This window comes from Hyperolius riggenbachi, chromosome 1 (assembly GCF_040937935.1).
Source record: "Hyperolius riggenbachi isolate aHypRig1 chromosome 1, aHypRig1.pri, whole genome shotgun sequence".
Classification (NCBI taxonomy): Eukaryota; Metazoa; Chordata; class Amphibia; order Anura; family Hyperoliidae; genus Hyperolius; species Hyperolius riggenbachi.
Genome location: NC_090646.1, coordinates 355,840,147 through 355,858,533, shown reverse-complemented (window position 1 = coordinate 355,858,533; position 18,387 = coordinate 355,840,147). Strand labels below are relative to the sequence as shown.

Below are 18,387 nucleotides of genomic sequence, written 5' to 3'. Positions count from 1 at the left end.
CAGACGCAAACATACACAAACAAGCGAAAGAAATCTATATTCATAGCTCAGAGTCAGCAAGTATTATCATAAAGTCAAATTTACTGTAGAAGTTGGACCCAAAGGGACTGCGAAAACGCAGTACCACAGTCCAAACAGTGCGCAAAATCAGCGCACTCAAAAGAAGACAGAAAAAACTGAACAAAAACGTATGCCAGCTATAACGGTAGATGCCACAGGGGAAGACACATGGAGACACCAGCTCGGAGCATAAACAAGCCCGCAGACACAGGGGGCAACGGAGGAGCAGACCAACGGAGGGGGGCAAGAAAGGAGACAGCAGGACAAGTGGAAAAAGCGAGCAAGATCAGTTAGGCAGAAAGGCCGCAAACCCGACCGTTTCATTGAGGCCAGGGTATTCAGTGGCCTCCAACTCATAAATCCACCGAGACTCTTTGTGTAATAATAAACGATCAAAATTGCCCCCTCTAATAGTGGTATGTATACGGTCAAGACCGATGAATCGTATACCTGAAGGATTACCACCGTGCTCGGATCTAAAGTGCCTCGCAACCGGTGTGGTGGATGTAATGCTTTTAATATTGGCGATATGTTCGCCAATTCTAGATTTAAAATCACGTCCGGTCTTACCTATATAAAAGGCGCCGCAAGGACACAATAAAAGGTAGACCACAAATTTGGTATTGCAATTCACAAAATGTTGTAGACGCCAGTGATGACCGTCGGGAAGGACAACTTCCCTCCCAATGAATAAAAAAATCGGCAAACAGTACATCCACCACAGCTATACGTCCCGGTTACGATACAATGAGGGCGCGTAGTCTCAGTGCCCCGGAAATGGCTCCTGACAATCAGGTCGCGGAGAGACGGCGCGTGCCTGCACGTAATTTTGGGTTCCGGTGTCACCAGTGGTTCGATTTTAGGGTCGTTGGTAAGAATATACCAATGACGTTGCAAAACGCGTGTGATTTCTTTAAACTGAGCAGAATAACGCACGCAAAGGCGTGCGCAATCCGCCACGTCTCTCCGAGACCCGCCAGAAGCCAATAGGGCACTTCGATCGGCCATCCGAGCCCGTTGGTATGCCTGTCGTAAAATGCGATCTGGGTATCCCCGATCCCTGAAGCGCGATCTTAGGGTCGCTGCTTCCTCCTCAAAGTTGTCGATGGAGGAACAGTTCCTCCTAACGCGGAGGTATTGGCCCACAGGGATGCCATTCTGCATCTAATCTGCGTGTAGTGGAAACAGGCCCTTAGTGTTTTAAAGAAGAGAGAAGGCACTGGTATGGGTAGGGTCTGGAACAGATATAGTACGTGTGGGAGGATATTCATCTTGATTATGGCAATTCTGCCAAACCAAAAAGATTGTGGACACTCCCAACTCTGTAAATCTAGCTTTATTTGTTCTAACATCGGCATATATAGGTGGTATCCCACCACCTCCCCCAGGGAAAATGCCATCTTAATCCCCAAATACTTGAGAGTCTTATCTTGCCATCTAAAAGAAAAATTTTCTCTTAGTACTTCACTTTTATCTAGATTAATTTTCATATTTGCCAAGGATCCATAGGCCTGAAATTCTCTAAACTGGTTCGGCAATGTGATATGCGCTTCTGAAATATAAAATAGCATATCATCCACATAAGCGGCTACTTTATGTGTTTGTCCACCCACCTGAATGCCCTGTATACTAGAGTCCTGTCTCACCCTGCACAAGAAGGGTTCCAATGTTAATGCAAAAATCAATGGCGAGACGGGGCAACCCTGTCTAGTTCCATTCTTGATACGAATGGGATTGGACAGTACTTTGTTGGCCTTGACTCTCCCATTTGGATGTGAATACAGGGCCATAACCCTAGTACTCATATTCTCTTGCAGCCCTATATGTCTCAGAACCCTGTGAGAATCCGCTCAGCTGCCTGCGCAGGCAGGCAGCCTTTTGATCATTGTTTAGGTTTGCATGCTGCAGGACTCTGGAACAGAGACTTGTCTTTCCATTGCAAGTTCTGGTCTGTTCTCTTGCTGGGGAATTTGCATACATTCGTTATGCAAATTCCCTACCTGCCTTCTTTGATGACTGGCACTATAAGAGCTTTATGTTTCCCAGAAGGCTTGGCTGGTCATTTCCCTTCCATGGTCTGTTCCTGATGGACACTGCTGGAGTGTCAGCCGTTGCTATCTAGTATAGATAATTCCTGGGGGTTGCTTTAGGCTCCCCTTCTAGCCCAGTCAGGTTGTATTATCTGTTTGTTTGTTCTGTTGCCATTGTCCTGTCCCAACGGTGGTCGACAGGAAATGGTTCTGATCTCTGTTCTTGGAGTATAGCTGGTGCAGCGGTTGCTACCAGCTATCTCTTCTGTTCTGTCTCCTGGGATCGCGCTAGCCACTTTTCGCTAGCGCTGGGGATCCTTCTGTTCTGTCTTCTGGGATTGCGCTAGCCACTTTTCGCTAGCGCTGGGGATCCTTCTGTTCTGCTACTCTGTACCTGGATCGCACTCGCTTCTCGCTAGTGCTGTGGATCCTATCTCTCGCTTGTCCCTGTTTTCGTGTTTGTCTTGTCTGCTACGCTTGCTGGAGGCTCGGTGAGGTAACCGTTAAGCAAGCGCTCGCGTCCTCTGTTTCATGTTTGTCTGTTAATGGTTAGGTAGGCGTGCTTGTCTCTATTGTGCTTATCACGTGGAGACCGCGCATAACCGCGTGCACTGTTGCGAATGAGTGCGGTGTTCGCGGTTAGCTAGCGTTTGTTATTTTCCGTATCTCCTCATTGTATTATTTGCTGTGCCTTTGCTACCCTCGTGCCCTGTTTTGCCCAGTCTTGTGTCTGTCGGCAATCGCCATTCTTGCGATTGCATTCCCACTTTGTTTCCGCCGTTGTGTGTTCATCGTCGCTGGGTGGCGACTAGTTTGGTGGACACACATTGGTTCTGTACCTTTGCTCTGTTTCTTGTAGGCTATCCTGCCCTGCCTGATCGTACCTTGTCCTGGATCTGTACAATTCCCGTCTGGCATCTGTGGCTGTACAGCGACTGTGTTCGCCTGCACTCCACAGCGCCATCTGCCGGAGGGAATTGCCCTCTGCGGGTGCATAGCACTTAGCCTGGGTGTCCTCAAATATACACTTGTGGAGGAAATCCGCCGCGTCAGCGCACGTCTGGTGCGCTGACCGCGAATACGATTCCACAATTGTTACAAACCCCTTCTATGAAAGCCTACTCCACCATATCAAACGCTTTCTCCGCATCCGTGGATAAAAACATTACCAGGCTGGAGTGGGCCCTCACCCACTGAGTCAAGTTAAGTGTCTGTATAGTATTATCTGTAGCTTCCCAGCCTCCTATGAACTCTACCTGGTCCGCGTGTACCAGCTTCTTCATAAACGGGGATAGTCTATTAGCCAGAGCTTTCGCATAGATTTTTACATCTACATTTAATAATGCGATTGGTCTGTAGCTCTGACATTGTAATGGGTCTTTGCCCTCCTTGTACAGGACCAGGATATGTGACTCCAACATACTGGGTGAAAATCCCACCCTAGTTCCCTCCGGCCCCGTGACCCCATTGAATGCCTCTAATAAATATTTCTTTAGTTGTTCTTAAAATATTTTATAATAATCCTTAGACAGACCATCTGGACCTGGGGCTTTACCTATCGGCATCTGCTTTAAGACTATCTTTATTTCCTCTATCGACAATGGGAACTCCAGGGCTGAGGCATCTTGATCTGACAGTCTGGGCATGCCACTTTGTTCAAGATATTCTTTATCCTTTCCTTTCTATCCTCCTCCCTCCTTCCATTATTGTTTCTCTCTATATTATATAGTTTTGTGTAATATTCTTGGAATATCTGGGCAATTTCCTCAAGTCTATAATGTTTCTTATCATGTTTATCTTTAACACAAGGGATATAATTACTCTTTTGTTGTTTCTTAAGGGCTCTGGCCAACATCGCCCCACATCTATTTCCATATTCATAAAATGTACGCTTACATCTCAGGGCCGAGTTTTTAACTTTATGAAACAGAAATCCCTTCAACCTTTCTCTTTCCCTTGTTAGCTCTTCCAGAATCATTCCGTTCTGTCCATTTTTATGCTGTCGTTCTAACTTCTCTATTTTCTCTAAGATCAATTTTAAGTCCTTTTCTCGATCCTTATTTCTCCTAGCCCCTTCTTGAATCATTATGCCTCCTATGACACACTTATGTGCCTCCCAGACCGTCATATCCGACACCTCACCCCTGGAGTTCACAATGAAATAATTTTCCAACTCTCCTCTAATTCTTTGTACCATCTCCTCATTTTTTAACAGGGCGTTGTTTAATCGCCACACCATTGGTCTCCTGCTCTTCTCACTCCACCTCAATTTCACTGTTACCTGGGCATAGTCTGATAGCGTACTCGGGCCTATTTTTGGAGACTGAGTAGGAAAGCAAGTCATGGGACAGAAATATGTAGTCTATCCTTGAGTAACTCTTGTGCACCTGTGAGTAATATGTATAATCACGATCCAAAGGGTTATCTATTCGCCAAACGTCCACCAGTTGGGATCCTTGTAATAGATATTTGCATTTCTTCAGTATACTGTTTGCTATCGTGCATCTACTTGCTGATGTATCAATTTGTGGTTCTAATGCCAAATTTAAGTCTGTCCCAATGACTAGGCTTCCCTCCGCAAATGACTCCAATTTCTTCAAGAAGCCCTCTAAGGTCTTTACTTGGCCTGAATTGGGGGCATAGTATGATCCAGTCGTGATCTTTCAACCACCTACCTGACCCTTAATCATGTTGAATCTATCTTGTGGGTCCGCATATTCCTCCCCAAGTTCAAAAGGGACCTCTCGCGCTATCAATATTGCTGTTCCCTTCACCTTGGATGATTGTGGAGTACTCGCAAATACTAATTTATAATATCTATCATATATTCGTGGCATTAGGGGGCCTTTGAAATGAGTTTCTTGTAAACATACAATACTCGCCTTTCTCCTGTGGCACAGTCTCAATATAGCTGATCTCTTTTCTGGTACATTTAGCCCCCTCACATTCAGTGACATTATTCTAAGATCCATGGTTGTCATAACTTTTCTGTATTCTATTAATTAGGTTGGCCCCCTGACACCCCATTCATACCCCCATCCATACATAACCCTGCAACTTCTCCCCCAGGGGATTCCGACCCCTTTACCTCCCTTCCATCTCTGGGGTCATCCCCCTTCCCTGTGAAAAAAGGAAAAAATCCATTAGAACCCCCACCCCAGTTCTCTCGGTGCGTTGCTACACCTTCTGGGGTACTAGCCAACATTTCGTCAAGTGAGGACTTCTCCCTCCGTGCTCCGCTCCCTCACTCTTATATTGCGTGGGAACGGGAGGGCCCCGGGGCAAGCAGGGGTCGGATAAGGAGAATGGGGAACAAGGGAAGGAAAAAAAAAAGTGGGGGTACGTGGGGCTAGTTTCTCTTTTCTCTCCTCCTCTCTCCCCATAGGTCAACAGGAACTACCCTTTCTTCCTCCAACTTATACCTCTTTGTATATATGTACCGCTATTTGCACCTTGTGCTTCTGTGTATCCACATACTCTGTATATCCACATAGTGTAAATTACTGTATTATTTTTGCCCATTTACCCATGACTCACCCCTTATATCACAATTTATCATATTCACACATGGATTATTTTCATCCTCTTAACGTGAAACCATAACAACACACCCTTTCTTTTCTCTTCCCCTTACCCCTCCCCCGCATTCCTCCACACCATGTCTTAGTGTACATTACTAAAAATAATTCTACCAGTCCCCCACAATTTTCTCATATCACACCTATTGTTCTTGCACCTGTTAACATGAAACCTCCTCTACAAACCTTTTTCTTTTGCCCGGCAGACGGGTCTGAAGATCCCCAGTGATACCCTCCTAAACCCATTTCTATTCCCCCCTGCTTTTATCCCCATAATCCACCTCCCACACCTGGGGCTTAACTTTCCCTACCCCCCATATTACCACCTTACCACTGGATCTGCAAACTCGTCAGATACCCAAACCGGGCAAGGGTAGATTCCTGGAAAACCATTTGGATGTCCCATAAAGGTATATCCAATTATTTATTCTACTCCTCGGAGAAGCACCATCTTATCCCCATATCAGGGAGAGCAAACAGAAAAAAACGAATACCCCCAGCACTAATTATCTACTCTCATCCGGGTACACTTAAAGTTGGCAACCTGGCCCTAAAATCAGCTTCCACATTATTGCACTCGACATAAGTTCCAAGGGGGAGGGGGGGGACGAATCTGCAGGTTCCCAATACTGCCCGTCACCGACAGGTTATAAGTTCTCGTATCTACTCTATCCCCATGATCCATCTCCTCCTCCCGGGGCAAAAGGGGGCATGGGGGGGGGGGGGGTGCTAGTTTCTCTCTCTTCTTCTCCTCTCTCCCCATAGGTCAGTGGGAACCACCCTTACTTCCTCCAACTTATACTTCTCTCCTCAGTGTTCCCCTCCTAAACCAATTTTTATGCCCCCCCTGCTTTTATCCCTGTAATCCACCTCCCACACCCGGGGCTTAACTTTCCCTATCCCTCATATTACCACATTAACAATGGATCTGCAAACTTGTCAGATACCCAAACCGGGCAAGGGTAGATTCCGGGAAACAAATTGGGTGTCCCTCAAAGGTATATACACATATTTATTATATTCCTAGGGGAAGCAGCATCTTATCCCCATATCCAGGAGAGCAAACAGAAAAAAACAGAAACCCCCCAACACTAATTATCCACTTAAAGTGGACACCACGGCCCTAAAATCAGCTTCCACAATATTGCACTTGACATAAATTCCAAAAGGGGGGGGGGGGGGGGGGACACGAATCTGCAGGTTCCCAATACTGCCCATCACTGACAGGTTATTAGTTCTCGTATCTATTCTATCCCCATAACCCATCTCCCCTCCCGGGGTTTGGATTATCCTACTCCCTGCCCCCATACTGGATGTAAAGGGTAGGCCCTCCATGTTCCCGCGGGGCTGCAGATTCGTCCCACCCATACCCCAACCAATGATGAACTCAGAGAAAGAGAAAGAAAAAGAAAAGAAAAAAAAGAGGATTTAACACACCCTCAAATCAGCATCAACAACTTAGTCCTTCCCTTCCTCCCCCCCCCCCCACCCCCATCCATTAGCTTTTCTTCTATTTTTTACTAGCTTTGCTCTTGCCCAAACCGTCTATATCCCAGTCAGGTAGATCCACCAGTGAAATGTCCAGTTCCTTACATATATTCGGAAGATCCCCAGGTCTCCCCAAAATCAGTACAAGTTGATCATAGCGCATCACTAGAGCAAAGGGAAATCCCCAACTATATTGAATCCCTCTTTGTTGCAAGACCGTCAATAAAGGCTTCAATGCCTTACGATGCATCAGTGTCATTGTAACGTTCGGTGGTGTATCCTCCACGGCCAGCGCGCAATGCACACCCTGACGTGAAGGAAACACACCCGCAAAACGCAAGCAAGGCATAAAACTATTAAATCTCAGGGTATAGTGTGAATGCACTGGAGGAGGAGACAGAGTGACCCCAGCAGGAGATGTGGGCGCACAGAGCGAACGCAGCTCCGAGCAACCACAAACTACACTTAACAATGGATTGCTCAGCGTGACAGCAGCGCTGAGCGTCTATTGTCCAAAACACTGAGAAATAAGGACAGAGACTGACAGAATGAACGCCTGCTAATCTAGTCACTGCCTCAGTGACAGCAAGCATTCACAAATGAGACAAGACAGACTGGAGTAAGGTAGCTAATAGCAACCTCAGCAATGGCTACCTCGCAAAAACAAGACTAGGGTAGCTAAGCACGGGTGATCAGGATAAGCACAACTTACCGAAACGTGCTAAACACTAACTAGCTAAACACAGGATATCAACAGTTCGAGTACGTACTGATATATCACCGTAGCACGAATACGAGGAAAATAACAAACGCTGACTAGAATATGTATATATTGGTGATGAACCAATATATAACATAAGCAAGGAAGACTAGCCAGATCTGGAGCAATACAGCGAACTAAGCTAGGCAATACAAATAATACAAATCTCTGTACTAGGAGTACGTATATATGTCCCCGTGGGAAATATATAGTCATAGCTCCACAAGATAACTGAACTACAAAGTAGCAAGATAAGGAAATATTATTCACAGTATCAAAGGACCCGGTAACAGCTTAGACAGAGCTGAAACTATGACGGGCGCGGTCTAAAAGGGGAGGCAGACTTTTATGCTGGCATCAGCCAATGGATGCAAGCATGCAAATCTCCACACAACTGAATGGTAATCATTCAATCCTGAGCTGGCCTGATTACCATTTGCTAGCTGAAAGACTATCATAACAAATGCATGCAGTACTATGCAAGAACATGCATGCAGGAAATCCAGGGCTATCTGGCTGCAGTTCAGCTGTAGTAAGCCATTAGTGGAATGATGACAGCATTCTGAGCTGCCCAGAACTGCAGAGCAATTGCAAATGACAATGTGACTCATTGCGAATGCACAACCGAATGCAGGCCGACAAGCCAGAACTGTCCGTTTGCGGCTCCACCTGCCTGGAAAATACTAATTGCTGCTCCATGCCACTCTAAAGTTCCTTTTTGTCTTGCCAACATGGATATTGCCTCCTTCTTTCTGAAGTTATGAAATCTACAAATTATATCACTGGGGGGGATCCTTATCCCGAACCGGCAGAGCTCTATGGGCCCTATCAAATGTAATACTGGCTTCTTCTGGTCGGCCTAAGAAGCCATTAAATATCGTTTGCAAGCAGCCCACAATCTCATCCCCCTGTACTGTCTCTGGGATCCCCCTTACTCTCAGATTATTTCGTCTTTCTCTATTTTGTATATCGTCAATTTCATACTTCAGCGTAATATTACAATCTCTTTGCATCTCACCTGATGATGATGATAAGACAGTATTATTGTAACGAGCGCAGCCGCGGCGGACTGCATCGCCACCGCGGCTGCTTCTGGGCCCCTGTCCTTCTCCCCGGCGTCTAGGACGCCGGGGACGGAACGATCTTTCCCTTGCAAGGTCGCTGTCTCGCGCGAGCGTAGACAGGACCTCTATTCGAGGAGAAGGCTCGTCAGCTGACATCAGAGGAGACTCACGGCGCCCCAGATTGGCTACAGCAGGGGGCGTGCTGGTGAGGTCTCCTCTGCTTCTTAAGCCTTCGGGCTTCACTCTAGCGCTGTCTGTTGTCGTGAATGCTTGCGTGTTAGCGCTCAGACCTTAGGCTAGATCCCAGGTGTTGATGCTAAGGACTTCACACCTAGTCTAGGATATTGCTTCATTGTTATTGTTTATTTGTTAGAATAGTTCCGGTGTGTTTGATCTGGGAGGAAACCAGGGATTTCACACAAGACTAGGAATCCTGTTCATTGTAGTGAGGTTCCTGTGGATGATAGATGTATATGCAGTGTTTGCAATATACATCTATCTATAGGTAGTTCATTATTGTATTATTCTGTATTGATTTTCCCTATATGACTCTTAGCTAGTACTCTGACTCTGATCCTGTTTTCCGATCCTGTACCTTTGCCTGTCTGCCTTGTTAGTTGCTGAACCTCTGCCTGATGGCCGATTACTCTCCTGTCTCACGATTCTGTACTGATACTTACCTCTCTGTTGCCGAAACTTGCCTGTCTGGCCACTCTACTCGCCGGTGGGCCCTCGCCACTGGTGAGGTGCTAGCTTCACCTGCGCCTCTGGTAAAGTCATTTTTTAGCGCAGTCCTGGTTGTGTCTCCTAGGCTGCAGTACAGTCTGACTCACCGGCTCCTAGGGTGATCACTGGGCTGCAGTACAGTCTGACTCACCCGCTCCTGGGGTGATCACTCGGCTGCAGTGCAGTCTGACTCACCTGTTCTCAGGCAATTACTAGTGCAGTATTGGTTGTGTCTCATAAGCTGCAGTACAGTCTGAATCGCCTACTCCTTAGGCGACCAGTAGTTGCAGCATTGTCTGTGCCTCCTGCTCCTAGGCTGCAGTACGGTCTGAGCCGCCTACTCCTTAGGCGGCCATTAGTTACAGCTTTGCCTGTGCCCTCGCTCCTCGGGAGATTCTATCCCAGTTTCAGTATCCCCAGCTTGATGGGGTTTGTACTTTATTATACGGGTGGTCTGGTCAGTGTATCTTTTGTACCTCGCCAGCATCTCTGGTGAGGTCTTGCCAAACTACGAGGTCACCATATCCGTTGGTGTGTTCACAGAGCCCCGGAGGTCCGGACGTATTTAGTACTGCCGTGTAGCTACTGTCAGCCAGCATCTCTGTAGGGGCCTAGCCTATGTGGCTCTGAGGCTCATCAGCTCCACTGATGAGCACTCGTTATTTATTCATTATCCTCACTAGCTCCACTGGTGAGGTGTTGCCTAGTGATTGAGGGGACCTTCCCAGCTTCTCTGGAAGGTTCAGCCAAAACCGTCTGAGTCACTAGTATCACCTTTCCAGTCCCCTGGAAAGGTCTGGCGTGGCTTTCTTGCTACCTGTCAACTAGTTCCTTGCCAGCTCCTCTGGTGAGAACTAGTCGGTCCATTCCTGCAGACGCCTGGTAGATGTTCCAGGCCATCTGGTAAAGCTCTGTTAGTATCTGTTTGAGTGGTTCTTGTCTCTCGCCAGCAGCCCTGGCAGAGACCAGCTATACTACCTCTGTATTTTCTGTCTGTACCTTTCCCAGCCTCACTGGGGAGGTTCTGGTCAAATCTGTCCTGTTTAGTTCTGATAAAACTATTAAAGTTACGGTTGCACCAAATCACTACACACTCAGCTCTTTGTCTGCTATACTAGTATTATTGGTGATTCTGCAGATCATCAAATAATCAGACGTCTGAGTGGCGGCACTAAACCGTCACAATTATCCAGTGAAGCCCCTTCCTTTATTGGGGTTTTGTTAGCCGTGTGAAAGAATTTATTTACTGTGCGCTGACCTGCAGCGTTCTGTTCCTTAGCCGCGTTTTTCCCTTTTTTTCCCTTATCCTTCCCCATCTTTTCTGACAGCCTCCTCCCAATTTCTCCACTTGGATGATGCTTTGGTTTTCCTCGACATTCACTGGACCTCTAATTTGCCTCAGGTCTGTGACCCTGATTGGGCTCTTTGCACTTTCAATTTTGCACTTCCCAGTTCCTCTGATACGCCAGGACCGTAAAGCAGAGACAGGAGCAGCACTTCCTCCTTGAGTCTCGAGCAACCCTCTGCCTGCGCTGGACCAGCGGGAGTCAGGTGTTTCTCCTCCACGTTCCTTCGGCAACCACTTCCGGGCACCAGTATTCACACCACCGAGTTTCACCTCGCTGCCACCCGGGTGCTCACTATCTCTCCCAGCCACCTCAGATACTTTCGCCAGGCCCGCAGGTGTTAGACACCTCTCCTCCACCTCTGCACTCTCACCGCTGCTGCACCACAGCAAAGACTGGCTACGCTCCTGGCTGTGTGTCTTTTCTCCTGGCCACCGGGACTGTCCCCAACTGCATCCGGTTACTTTCTTTCTCGCTCTGCTCCAGCACCTCACTATAGACGGCAGGGCTCAGCACGCTTCAGTCCACGCTATGCTAGACGCCGAGCCGGCAAGGAGGCAGTACATCCCCCTCACTCCGTCATGTCTGTCTCCCCCCCCCCCCCCCCCCCCAGCAAGTCATTTTTGACGGGAAACGACACAGTTGTCTCCCAAAAGATAATAAGACGATCTACAAGAGGCATTATTGTGGGGAAAAAAAATTCTCAGCTTTTATTTACATTTGAGCAGAAAGTGTCCAGTCCAAAATTATTCATACCCTTCACAAACTGTCACAGTCTGTGGGAAAATCCAAAGTTCTATACCATTCCAAAAAGTCCAAGCTGTTTTAAAGCATCCTAATTACCCTGATTAATTGGGAACAGCTATCAACTCAACAGGTGAAAAACAGCAGCTCTCTGCAGTTGGTTTGTGGACTGCCATGGCTAAGACAAAGGAGCTCAGTGAGGACCTTCGGCTGTGCATTGTGGCTGTTCACAAGTCAAGAAAGGGCTACAAGGCCATTTCTAAATGTTTTTAGGTTCCAGTGGCCACAGTGCAAAGCATTATTAAAAAATACAAGATGTTTCGCACTGTGGGAAATCTCAGAGGACGTGGTCGGAAGCCAAAAGTGACACCTGTGCTGGCCAGGAGGATTGTGAGAGAGGTGAAAAGAACCCAAGGTTCATCACCAATGCCATCCTGGTTAATCTGGGCTCTGCTGGTGGCAATGGCTCAAGACAATCCAACGGACACTGCACACTGCTGGGTTCCACGGATGCAGACCAAGGAGGACGCCACTTCTCCAGATAAGGCACACAAAATCTCGCGTGGCCTTTGCAAATGCTCATCTGGAAAAAGAACAAGACTCCTGGTCTTCTGTGTTGTGGTCAGATGAAACAAAAAATGGAATTGTTTGGTCACAATGATGTTTCCTTCGCTTGGCGTAAAAAGTAGAAGCCTTCAGCCCAAAGAACACCATCCCCACTGCCAAACATGTTGGTGGGAACCTAATGCTTTGGGGGTGTTTTTCAGCCAATGGATCAGGGAACCTAATCACAGTAAACGGCACCATGAAAAAAGAGTAATACATGAGGATTCTCTACTACAACATCAGGCAATCTGCTGAGAAACTTGGCCTTGGGCACCAGTGGACATTTCAGCATGACAATGACTCAAAACATACAGCAAAAGTGGTGAAGAAATGGTTAGCAGACAACAACACTAATGTTTTGGAGTGGCCCAGCCAGAGTCCTGACTTGAATTCAATTGAGAATCTGTGGAGGGAGCTAAAGATCAGGGTGATGGCAAGAAGACCCGCCAACCTGAAAGATTTGGAGCTCATTGCTAAAGAATGGGCAAAAATACCTGTGGAGACATGCGAAAAGCTGGTCTGTAATTATAGGAAGTGCTTGATTGCTGTAATATGCTTTTGTATTGATTATTGAGAAGAGTATGAATAATTTTGGACTGGACACATTTAGCTCAAATGTAAATAAAAGCTGAAAAGGAGGAACCTATGTCATTTCCTGTCAAAAATGACTTCCTGGTTGAATAAAAGTAACAGTCAAAATTTGCCAGGGGTATAAATAATTATGGGCAGCTATATATCTCCGTATAAATATACAATGTATGACTAATTCTGATATCGTAAACTACTTTTCCCAGTCCCTTGGAGTACTGTAATGGGATGTTCACAGTGGCCCATTGGCAGTGCAACGCTACGGAATCCAATAGCATCACGAGGCATGCTGTGCGATATTGGTCAATGTGCATAACTACAGTTGCAGTGAAGCATACTCTATCTTTTTTTTTTACAGGGTTTGCAATGCCCCAGTGTAAAAATAGCCTTTTTGTGAATAGGAAAACAATACTTGCATATGGGGAAAGCTTTGCCCTGAGTGACCTGAGCAGTCGCTCAGGGTGCTACAATATTTTTCTTCCATAGGGCACTGGGACCCCTGTGAAACTCCGCCCCAGACCAGCACAAAGCTCCGCCCCCCAGATCACCACACAGTCCCATCCCCAACTGGTGTACAGAGAGGGTGCCTGTATGCAGCCCTCTCTCCCAGCACCATTGGCCAGCACAGCATGAATGGCTGCACCAGAACAAGTCCCACACACACCCAAGAGACCAGCAGAGCAGGTGATTTAATAATAATAATCCGAACATTTGTATAGCGCTTTTCTCCAGTCGGACTCAAAGCGCTCAAGAGCTGCAGCCACTGGGACGCGCTCAAGAGGCCACCCTGCAGTGTTAGGGAGTCTTGCTTTGAACTCCTTACTAAATAGGTATTTGACCTAGCCAGGATTCGAACCTTGGTCTCCCATGTCAAAGGCAGAGCCCTTACCCAGTACACTATCCAGCCAGAAGAGGTAGGTCACCCTCTCCTCAGTTTGCCCCCTCTCTACTCCCTAGCACCCTCAGTAACCTCCCCCCCCCCTAAATAAGCCCCTCTTGGATACTTACTAGCCTCACCCCCCCCCCCACTATCTCTTTACCCACCCCCAGCATCCTCAGTACCATCACTCTTCCTCTAGACCCCCAGTAAGCCTCCCTCCATCTTACCCACCCCCTTGCATGCTCAATAGCCTTACCCCCCTCCCCATAAGATCAAGTAAGCCCCCACTGTCTTAACCACCTTGCATTCTCAGTAGCCTTAGGGCCGTTTCCACTATCGCGAATCCGCATGCGTATTCGCATAGCCAATACAAGTGGATGGCCCTGTTTCCACTTGTCAGTAATCCTGAGCATTTTTCTGTGCGGGAGAAATCTGCACAGAAGAGCCCTCAGAATTCGCACTCCGCTATGCGAAACGCCGCTAATGTATTTAATAGGGAAATCGCATGCGGTTTTGGCATGCGTATTTTACCGCGATTTCGCATACAAACTAATGTTAAATCACACAGGCAGTGACCTGGTTAAAATTGCATAAATACTAACCTATGCGAAATTGTATTTTACCGTGATTTCGCACGCGATTTTGCATAGGTTAGTATGTATGCGATTTTAACCATGTCACTGCCTGTGTGATTTAACATTAGTTTCTAAGCGAAATCGCAGTAAAATACGTTTGCGGAATCACACCCGCATGCGATTTCGTCAGCGGGAAATCAGCGGCGATTCCGCACCGCACAAGTGGAAACGGGCCCTTACTCTCTTCCCCAAGAAACCTCACCTCTCTTGTTATCCACCCCTTTGCATCCTCAGTATTAGGGACAATCAATGAGATGCAAATGCTTCTGAAATTATGCCAATTTTTATGAAAATATATTGTTCGAAAATGGACCAATCAATTTAAACCCAGGTTTAAATTGACTGGTCAATTTTCAAATTGCATATATTTACATAACAATTTGCATAACGTGCATCAACTTGGAAGAATTTGCATATCTTTGATCATCCCTACTCAGTAGTGTTGTCCGGATCATGAACGATTCGGATCTTTGATCCGAATCCCTTTTGTAAGTCGAATCATCCAAATCATCAAAATGAGTGATTCGGATCGCAAAGGGGGCAGGGCCAGGAGCGGCACGCCCCCCTCTCAGCGGGCAGTGGGGTCCTGGAAGGAGAGCAGAGATGGATTGCTCTGTTGGAGGGGAGCCAGGCTTGCAGGGACAGGTAGATGAGAGAGAGGGGACATGGGTGCCACTGCCAGATATGTGTAGAGCACACATACTGGCTATAATGTGCTGCTCATTATAGGCTGTCTGTTCCGTAGTTGTGCAGTGAACAAATTGGAAACTTTTGGCTTAGCTCAGTAAGGCAGCGTGCTGGACTAGGACAGGGCAGGCACTGTGATTGCTGTGCAATATGATCCTCCTGCACTGCTCTAACCCTCCTGGCGGTTTGCAAAAAAATCGCCAGGGGGCAGCAAATCTTTTTTTTTAAATTTTTTTTTTTTTTTTTCATGTAGCGAGACAAAGTCTCGCTACATGATAGCCGCTGCTCAGCGGCATCCCCCCAGCCCCTCCGATCGCCGCCGGCGATCGGAGATCCGGAGATCCCGTTCAAAGAACGGGATCTCCTGGAGGGCTTCCCCCGTCGCCATGGCGACGGGCGGGATGACGTCACCGACGTCATCGACGTCGTGACGTCAGAGGGGACTCCGATCTGCCCCATAGCGCTGCCTGGCACTGATTGGCCAGGCAGCGCACGGGGTCTGGGGGGGGGGGGGGCGGCCGCGGCGAGAGGAATTGCGGCGGATCGGCGGGTAGCGGCGGCGATCGGGCACTGCACGCAGCTAGCAAAGTGCTAGCTGCGTGCAGCAAAAAAAAAATTATGCAAATCGGCCCAGCGGGGCCTGAGCGGTGCCTTCCGGCGGCATAGCCCGAACTCAGTTCGGGCTTACCGCCAGGAAGGCTAAACAGCTGCACTTCACTTCTGGGAATACTTTGGGGAATGCTTTCTTTCACTGTGAGACATTTGCATTCAAAGTATACAGATTAACATATAGGTGAAATATATGTAAAGCATATGATTACAGCATGTGGATATTGTGTGCAAACAAACATTTCTGCTCTCCTCTCGTCCCTCCTCCCTTCTCTGTCCACTCCCTGCCCTCTGTCCATCTTCTCCCCTTCTCTGTGTGTCCACCCCCCTCCCCTTCTCTGCCCACTGCAGGGAAAGACCTGTCCTGCTAGCCATTTCACCCCCGAATGCTTCCGTAGTAAAATGATCCGAGATTCGGATCAAAGATCCGGATCTTTTCAATGATCCGATTCGAATCATCCGGATCATTGAAAAGATCCGAACTTCGCATCTCTACTTACTCAGTAGCTTCACTCTCATATTCACTAAATAGTGTAAAAATTATAATGCATTGCACAGACATTACTTATGCCAGTAAACAGTAACGTATTGGTGCAACGTTGGTGAAAAGTTATTTCAGAAATGTAAATGTTACTAGTGTAACTTGTACTATGCAGCTGGTCTAGAGCTAACAGCAAAATTGCTGTGCGCTTTGTAGGAAAGGTAATTACTATTTAGTGAATATGCCCCCAATTTGCGCATTTTTCACTCATCTGAGAGTTGAACTATTGGGGAGGGGGTGTGAGAGGGCACCAAAGAAGACAAGTTTTGCTCAGGGCGTTGTGAAACCTAAAGCTGGCCCTGCTTGCACACAATATTCACTAAAATGACCTTACCAAGTGTATACAAAGGTCAGGTAATTAAAAATATAAACCCTGGTAAAGGCTACCCATAACACATTAATAGCTCGCTCTATTTTGTCATATATGTTCCCTGAAGAAACGGTACGCAAATTAACACGACGGTATTGTATGTATTCGTGAACGCCTAACGCATACAAGAGGAAAATATCCTGATATGTATCACTCTGCAGCGCTACGGTATAAAAGATCTTTACCCAAATAGAATGAAGGGAAATCGGATGATGCTACGCAATAAAAATGTCCGCAGCTTGGACAGCATTCCTTTCGGCATCCCCACATCACGTCACACCCCCTCAGGGTGCATTATGGGACACCCCGTTTGCGAATCCCTGTAACATCACCGCCAACTTCTGCCTGACGTCACGATTATGGGAAGAGTCGTTATCTTACGATTGTCATTATCCTTTTCCCGCCCACTAACTGGAGTAAGCGCGAGGCATCCGCACACTCTTCGTCCTCATTGGCCTACTGTCGGAGCCTGGTATTTTTCTTATTGGACGACGTATAAGGACAGTTGAAACCCCACCCCTTGCATGGTGCGTGACAGACGGTCTGGAGAACACGGGCTGAAGCCTCTTCTGCTGTCTGGTGACATCACAATGAGGCATTTCAGTCATGAACATTCTACTGTAATCGGAGATGGCGCCATGTCGGCTTCGGAAGCTCCGCCCAGTGTGCTTTCCAGTGTACTGTATTGTAGCTCCATGGTCTTAGCTGCTCCCAGTAGCTTGTGGTTGGCCCAGTCCTCTGTCCGTCACGCAGCAGATACACGGAAGCGTGGCGCCGGTGCGGTAGTCTGCCTAGCAACCGCGAAGCCGGCTTTAAAGTGATAATTTCGGCTCGGCCGGAGCCTGCTGTTCGCTAGCCTGTAAAGTTCCGTTTGGAGTTTCGGGTGGTTGAGGACACGTAGCGACCCTGGCTGCTGTGGCCCAGGCGGCTGCTCGGAGCCCGGATACAGGCACCGAGTCGTCCTCGCTGCGGTCGGACTTGGGGGAGGAGTCAGGTCCCCGTACTGAGGTGAGGACTGGCGAGGGTGAGCGGCCCTCTCCACTACATACACTCTGGCCTGCCCGGCTGCCCGGCTGCCCTAGTGAATGGTGAGCAGAAAGCTTGTGGTAAACGAAGGATCCGAGCTCAGCCTACCAAACATACTGATCTCATCACAATGGATACTGTGTGTCCGGCCCGGGATCACAGGGGTCAGATGTATGGTCGGAGAAACACTGCGTAGCTAGCTCGGTCAGGGCAGGTCTTCATGCAGAGTACATTCGTTTTCTATGAGAACTATGTGTAGCTAGTCTGTTTTAAGAGTGAACAACCAATTGAAAGTATTGTAGCAGAGACATTGGGGTATCTTTCGTAAACTGGTGTGTAACCCTCTTTATTGAGTACTTATGGGAATTAGACATTTTAAAAGCTTAAAGTGCTGATTTACCAAATAAGGTCTTAGATGTATAGATTAGGTAGTGCCTGAAACTGGGTTGATTGGGCTGTGATAGATTTGAACATACATGCAAATTTTATGTGGATGAGGAAACTGACTTTCTGGTTGATCTTGACCTACAGCAGGGGTGTCAAACTCCAATACATGTAGACCGAAATTGAACACTGGGGCCAAGTTGCAGGCTAACCTTCATGTCTTGTGGCCACCTTCCTCCCTTATACAGTTCCCTGGTGTCCAATG

At 47.5% G+C, this 18,387-nt stretch overlaps 1 protein-coding gene across 2 annotated transcripts in view; it reads left to right on the top strand.

The window, feature by feature from the left end:
- The first annotated feature begins 17,271 nt into the window (after window positions 1–17,271).
- GATAD2A (GATA zinc finger domain containing 2A) overlaps window positions 17,272–18,387 on the top strand; it is a 160,867-nt gene continuing 159,751 nt past the window's right edge. The window contains exon 1 of one of the 2 annotated variants that reach the window (XM_068234179.1): window positions 17,272–17,720. Coding sequence is in view for 1 of the 2 variants with exons in the window: in XM_068234177.1 (XP_068090278.1) it covers window positions 17,798–17,800 (3 nt within the window). In the remaining variant the exon portion in view is untranslated. Of the gene's footprint in view, window positions 17,801–18,387 lie in introns of both variants that reach the window. The other variant, XM_068234177.1, reaches the window with a different exon arrangement.